This window comes from Oncorhynchus mykiss, chromosome 13 (assembly GCF_057628025.1).
Source record: "Oncorhynchus mykiss isolate SJ-2025 chromosome 13, ASM5762802v1, whole genome shotgun sequence".
NCBI lineage: Eukaryota > Metazoa > Chordata > Actinopteri > Salmoniformes > Salmonidae > Oncorhynchus > Oncorhynchus mykiss.
Window position 1 is genome coordinate 83,816,371 of NC_143034.1, and position 7,500 is coordinate 83,823,870.

The 7,500-nt window shown below is 47.3% G+C and overlaps 1 protein-coding gene across 2 annotated transcripts in view; it reads left to right on the top strand.

Moving 5' to 3' along the window:
- The window catches only part of grapa (GRB2 related adaptor protein a), a 34,597-nt gene that overhangs the window by 16,552 nt on the left and 10,545 nt on the right, over nucleotides 1-7,500 (top strand). For both annotated transcript variants that reach the window (XM_036972316.2, XM_036972315.2), the window contains exon 3: nucleotides 1,924-2,043. In XM_036972316.2, the coding sequence (XP_036828211.2) occupies nucleotides 1,924-2,043 (120 nt within the window). The remainder of the gene's footprint in view (nucleotides 1-1,923; nucleotides 2,044-7,500) is intronic.

Genomic DNA, 7,500 nt, shown 5'->3' on the forward strand with positions numbered 1-7,500 from the left:
GATGTTCAAATGTTCAAAAATGACCAGCATGGTCCAATAATAATAAGGCAGAACAGTTGAAACTGGAGCAGCAGCACGGCCAGGTGGACTGGGGACAGCAAGGAGTCATCATGTCAGGTAGTCCTGGGGCATGGTCCTAGGGCTCAGGTCCTCCGAGAGAGAGAAAGAAAGAGAGAAGGATTCACACAGGACACCGAATAGGACAGGAGAAGTACTCCAGATATAACAAACTGACCCTAGCCCCCCACACATAAACTACTGCAGCATAAATACTGGAAGCTGAGACAGGAGGGGTCAGGAGAAACTGTGGCCCCATCCGAGGACACCCCCGGACAGGGCCAAACAGGAAGGATGTGCATGCAGTTACACCATGATAACTGGTACATGCTGTTACACCATGATAATACCATGATAACTGGTACATGCTGTTACACCATGATAACTGGTACATGCTGTTACCCAATGATAAAATATAGAACTGGTACATGCTGTTACCCCATGATAACTGGTACATGCTGATACAACACGATAACTGGTACATGCAGTTACAACATTATAACTGGTACATGCTTTTACCACATGATAACATATAGAACTGGTACATGCTGTTACCCCATCCTAACATATAGAACTGGTACATGCAGTTACACCATGATAACTGGTACATGCAGTTACACCATGATAACTGGTACATGCAGTTACACCATGATAACTGGTACATGCTGTTACACCATGATAACTGGTACATGCAGTTACAACATTATAACTGGTACATGCTTTTACCACATGATAACATATAGAACTGGTACATGCTGTTACCCCATCCTAACATATAGAACTGGTACATGCAGTTACAACATTATAACTGGTACATGCTTTTACCACATGATAACATATAGAACTGGTACATGCTGTTACCCCATCCTAACATATAGAACTGGTACATGCAGTTACACCATGATAACTGGTACATGCAGTTACACCATGATAACTGGTACATGCTGTTACCCCATCCTAACATATATAACTGGTACATGCAGTTACACCATGATAACTGGTACATGCAGTTACACCATGCTAACTGGTACATGCAGTTACACCATGATAACTGGTACATGCAGTTACACCATGATAACTGGTACATGATGTTACACCATGATAACTGGTACATGCTGTTACACCATGATAACTGGGACATGCTGTTACACCATGATAACTGGTACATGCTGTTACACCATGATAACTGGTACATGCTGTTACACAATGATAACTGGTACATGCTGTTACACCATGATAACTGGTACATGCTGTTACACCATGATAACTGGTACATGCTGTTACACCATGATAACTGGTACATGCAGTTACAACATGATAACTGGTACATGCAGTTACACCATGATAACTGGTACATGCTGTTACACCATGATACCTGGTACATGCTGTTACACCATGATAACTGGTACATGCTGTTACACCATGATAACTGGTACATGCAGTTACACCATGATAACTGGTACATGCAGTTACAACATGATAACTGGTACATGCAGTTACACCATGATAACTGGTACATGCTGTTACCCCATGATAAAATACAGAACTGGTACATGCTGTTACCCCATGATACAATATAGAACTGGTACATTCTGTTACAGCATATAGAACTGGTACATGCTGTTACCCCATGATAACTGGTACATGCTGTTACCCAATGATAAAATATAGAACTGGTACATGCTGTTACCCCATGATAAAATACAGAACTGGTACATGCTGTTACCCCATGATACAATATAGAACTGGTACATGCTGTTACCCCATGATAAAATATAGAACTGGTACATGCTGTTGCCCCATGATAAAATACAGAACTGGTACATGCTGTTACCTCATGATAACTGGTACATACTGTTACACCAGGTGGTTCGCAGGCCGTGTATCCAGGGGGGTTGCAGAGGGCAGATTGAGGCAGAGAGACCGAGGAGCGTTCATCGTGAGAGAGAGCGAGAGCGCTCCAGGAGAATTCTCCATGTCCGTCAGGTGAGACACACACACACACACACACACACACACACACACACACACACACACACACACACACACACACACACACACACACACACACACACACACACACACACACACACACACACACACACACACACACACTACAGTCTGTAGTCAGAGGGAGGGGAGGTCTGAGGGGGTTCTGTAGTCAGAGGGAGGAGAGGTCTGTAGTCAGAGAGGGGAGGTCTGAGGGGGTTCTGTAGTCAGAGGGAGGGGAGGTCTGAGGGGGTTCAGTAGTCAGAGGGAGGGGAGGTCTGAGGGGGTTCTCTAGTCAGAGGGAGGGGAGGTCTGAGGGGGTTCAGTAGTCAGAGGGAGGGGAGGTCTGAGGGGGTTCTGTAGTCAGAGGGAGGGGGGGTCTGTAGTCAGAGGGAGGGTAGGTCTGAGGGGGTTTTCTAGTCTTAGGGAGGGGAGGTCTGAGGGGGTTCTGTAGTCAGAGGGGGGAGGTCTGTAGTCAGAGGGAGGGGAGGTTTGAGGTGGTTCTGTAGTCAGAGGGAGGGGAGGTCTGAGGGGGTTCTCTAGTCAGAGGGAGGGGAGGTCTGTAGTCAGAGGGAGGGGAGGTCTGAGGAGGTCTGTAGTCAGAGGGAGGGGAGGTCTGAGGAGGTCTGTAGTCAGAGGGAGGGGAGGTCTGAGGAGGTCTGTAGTCAGAGGGAGGGGAGGTCTGTAGTCAGAGGGAGGGGAGGTCTGAGGAGGTCTGTAGTCAGAGGGAGGGGAGGTCTGAGGAGGTCTGTAGTCAGAGGGAGGGGAGGTCTGTAGTCAGAGGGAGGGGAGGTCTGAGGGGGTTCTCTAGTCAGAGGGAGGGGAGGTCTGAGGGGGTTCTGTAGTCAGAGGGAGGGGAGGTCTGTAGTCAGAGGGAGAGGAGGTCTGAGGGGGTTCTGTAGTCAGAGGGAGGGGAAGTCTGAGGGGGTTCTGTAGTCAGAGGGAGGGGAGGTCTGTAGTCAGAGGGAGGGGAGGTCTTTAGTCAGAGGGAGGGGAGGTCTGTAGTCAGAGGGAGGGGAGGTCTTAGGAGGTTCTGTCATCAGAGGGAGGGGAGGTCTGTAGTCAGAGGGAGAGGAGGTTTGAGGGGGTTCTGTAGTCAGAGGGAGGGGAGGTCTGTAGTCAGAGGGAGGGGAGGCCTGAGGCGGTTCTGTATTCAGAGGGAAGGGAGGTCTGAGGGGGTTCTGTCATCAGAGGGAGGGGAGGTCTGTAGTCAGAGGGAGGGGAGGCCTGAGGCGGTTCTGTAGTCAGAGGGAGGGGAGGTCTGAGGGGGTTCTGTAGTCAGAGGGAGGGGAGGTCTGAGGGGGTTCTGTAGTCAGAGGGAGGGGAGGTCTGTAGTCAGAGGGAGGGGAGGTCTGAGGGGGTTATGTATTCAGAGGGAAGGGAGGTCTGAGGTGTTTCTGTCATCAGAGGGAGGGGAGGTCTGTAGTCAGAGGGAGGGGAGGTCTGTAGTCAGAGGGAGGGGAGGTCTTAGGAGGTTCTGTCATCAGAGGGAGGGGAGGTCTGTAGTCAGAGGGAGAGGAGGTTTGAGGGGGTTCTGTAGTCAGAGGGAGGGGAGGTCTGTAGTCAGAGGGAGGGGAGGCCTGAGGGGGTTCTGTAGTCAGAGGGAGGGGAGGCCTGAGGGGGTTCTGTAGTCAGAGGGAGGGGAGGTCTGTAGTCAGAGGGAGTGGAGGTCTGAGGGGGTTCTCTAGTCAGAGGGAGGGGAAGTCTGTAGTCAGAGGGAGGGGAGGCCTGTAGTCAGAGGGAGAGGAGGTTTGAGGGGGTTCTGTAGTCAGAGGGAGGGGAGGTCTGTAGTCAGAGGGAGGGGAGGCCTGAGGGGGTTCTGTAGTCAGAGGGAGGGGAGGCCTGAGGGGGTTCTGTAGTCAGAGGGAGGGGAGGTCTGTAGTCAGAGGGAGTGGAGGTCTGAGGGGGTTCTCTAGTCAGAGGGAGGGGAAGTCTGTAGTCAGAGGGAGGGGAGGCCTGTAGTCAGAGGGAGGGGAGGCCTTAGGGTGTTCTGTAGTCAGAGGGAGGGGAGGCCTGAGGGGGTTTAACTTTATCTTGATCTTGACTCAGGGAAATGGGAGAGTGACTTCATTCCATCTTTCCATCCTTCCATTATCAGACAAATCACGCTCCTCCAGGACACCTCTAATCTCTTCCTCATTCCATCTATTTCATCTCCTTCTCCCTCTCTCTCTCTGTGTCTCTCTCTCTCTCTCTCTCTCTCTCTCTCTCTCTCTCTCTCTGTGTCTCGCTCTCTCTCCCCCCCTCTCTCTTCTCAATTCAATTCAATTCAATTCAAGGGCTTTATTGGCATGGGAAACATGTGTTAACATTGCCAAAGCAAGTGAGGTAGACAACATACAAAGTGAAAATATAAAGTGAAAAACAACAAAAATTAACAGTAAACATTACACATACAGAGGTTTCAAAACAGTAAAGACATTACAAATGTCATATTATATATATATATATACAGTGTTTTAACAATGTACAAATGGTTAAAGGACACAAGATAAAATAAATAAGCATAAATATGGGTTGTATTTACAATGGTGTGTGTTCTTCACTGGTTGCCCTTTTCTCGTGGCAACAGGTCACAAATCTTGCTGCTGTGATGGCACACTGTGGAATTTCACCCAGTAGATATGGGAGTTTTTCAAATTTGGATTTGTTTTTGAATTCTTTGTGGATCTGTGTAATCTGAGGGAAATATGTCTCTCTAATATGGTCATACATTGGGCAGGAGGTTAGGAAGTGCAGCTCAGTTTCCACCTCATTTTGTGGGCAGTGAGCACATAGCCTGTCTTCTCTTGAGAGCCATGTCTGCCTACGGCGGCCTTTCTCAATAGCAAGGCTATGCTCACTGAGTCTGTACATAGTCAAAGCTTTCCTTAATTTTGGGTCAGTCACAGTGGTCAGGTATTCTGCCGCTGTGTACTCTCTGTTTAGGGCCAAATAGCATTCTAGTTTGCTCTGTTTTTTTGTTAATTCTTTCCAATGTGTCAAGTAATTATCTTTTTGTTTTCTCATGATTTGGTTGGGTCTAATTGTGCTGTTGTCCTGGGGCTCTGTAGGGTGTGTTTGTGTTTGTGAACAGAGCCCCAGGACCAGCTTGCTTAGGGGACTCTTCTCCAGGTTCATCTCTCTGTAGGTGATGGCTTTGTTATGGAAGGTTTGGGAATCGCTTCCTTTTAGGTGGTTGTAGAATTTAACAGCTCTTTTCTGGATTTTGATAATTAGTGGGTATCGGCCTAATTCTACTCTGCATGCATTATTTGGTGTTCTACGTTGTACACGGAGGATATTTTTGCAGAATTCTGCGTGCAGAGTCTCAATTTGGTGTTTGTCCCATTTTGTGAAGTCTTGGTTGGTGAGCGGACCCCAGACCTCACAACCATAAAGGGCAATGGGCTCTATGACTGATTCAAGTATTTTTAGCCAAATCCTAATTGGTATGTTGAAATTTATGTTTCTTTTGATGGCATAGAATGCCCTTCTTGCCTTGTCTCTCAGATCGTTCACAGCTTTGTGGAAGTTACCTGTGGCGCTGATGTTTAGGTCAAGGTATGTATAGTTTTTTGTGTGCTCTAGGGAAACGGTTTCTAGATGGAATTTGTATTTGTGGTCCTGGTGACTGGACCTTTTTTGGAACACCATTATTTTGGTCTTACTGAGATTTACTGTCAGGGCCCAGGTCTGACAGAATCTGTGCATAAGATCTAGGTGCTGCTATAGGCCCTCCTTGGTTGGTGACAGAAGCACCAGATCATCGGCAAACAGCAGACATTTGACTTCGGATTCTAGCAGGGGGAGGCCGGGTGCTGCAGACTTTTCTAGTGCCCGCGCCAATTCGTTGATATATATGTTGAAGAGGGTGGGGCTTAAACTGCATCCCTGTCTAACCCCACGACCCTGTGTGAAGAAATGTGTGTGTTTTTTGCCAATTTTAACCGCACACTTGTTGTTTGTGTACATGGATTTTATAATGTCGTATGTTTTACCCCCAACACCACTTTCCATCAGTTTGTATAGCTCTTCTCTCTATCTGTGTCTCTCTCTCTCCCTCTCTCCCCTCTCTCTCTCTCTTTCTCTCTCTCTCTCTCTCTATCTCTCTCTCTCTCTCTCTCTCTCTCTCTCTCTCTCTATCTCTCTCTCTCTCTCTCTCTCTCTCTCTCTCTCTCTCTGTGTGTCTCGCTCTCTCTCTCCCCCCCTCTCTCTTCCCTCTATCTGTGTCTCTCTCTCACCCTCTCTCTCCCCCTCTCTTCCCCTCTCTCCTTTCTCTCTGTGTCTCTCTCTCTTTCTTTCTCTCTCTCTCCTCTCTCTCTCTCTGTCTCTCCCCCCCCCCCCCCCCCTCTCTGTGAGACGTCAGTAGCTTTATTAATGCTACAGGAGAAATTGAACATCTGTCTCACACGCAAACCTGACAGGCAAGTCTGGATGACAAACACACATATACACATACATATATATACACACATACATATACAGTGCCTTGCGAAAGTATTCGGCCCCTTGAACTTTGCGACCTTTTGCCACATTTCAGGCTTCAAACATAAAGATATAAAACTGTATTTTTTTGTGAAGAATCAACAACAAGTGGGACACAATCATGAAGTGGAACGATATTTATTGGATATTTCAAACTTTTTTAACAAATCAAAAACTGAAAAATTGGGCGTGCAAAATTATTCAGCCCCTTTACTTTCAGTGCAGCAAACTCTCTCCAGAAGTTCAGTGAGGATCTCTGAATGATCCAATGTTGACCTAAATGACCAATGATGATAAATACAATCCACCTGTGTTTAATCAAGTCTCCGTATAAATGCACCTGCACTGTGCTAGTCTCAGAGGTCCGTTAAAAGCGCAGAGAGCATCATGAAGAACAAGGAACACACCAGGCAGGTCCGAGATACTGTTGTGAAGAAGTTTAAAGCCGGATTTGGATACAAAAAGATTTCCCAAGCTTTAAACATCCCAAGGAGCACTGTGCAAGCGATAATATTGAAATGGAAGGAGTATCAGACCACTGCAAATCTACCAAGACCTGGCCGTCCCTCTAAACTTTCAGCTCATACAAGGAGAAGACTGATCAGAGATGCAGCCAAGAGGCCCATGATCACTCTGGATGAACTGCAGAGATCTACAGCTGAGGTGGGAGACTCTGTCCATAGGACAACAATCAGTCGTATATTGCACAAATCTGGCCTTTGTGGAAGAGTGGCAAGAAGAAAGCCATTTCTTAAAGATATCCATAAAAAGTGTTGTTTAAAGTTTGCCACAAGCCACCTGGGAGACACACCAAACATGTGGAAGAAGGTGCTCTGGTTAGATGAAACCAAAATTGAACATTTTGGCAACAATGCAAAACGTTATGTTTGGCGTAAAAGCAACACAGCCCATCACCCTGAACACACCATCCCCACTGTCAAACATGGTGGTGGCAGCATCATGGTTTGGGCCTGCTTTTCTTCAGCG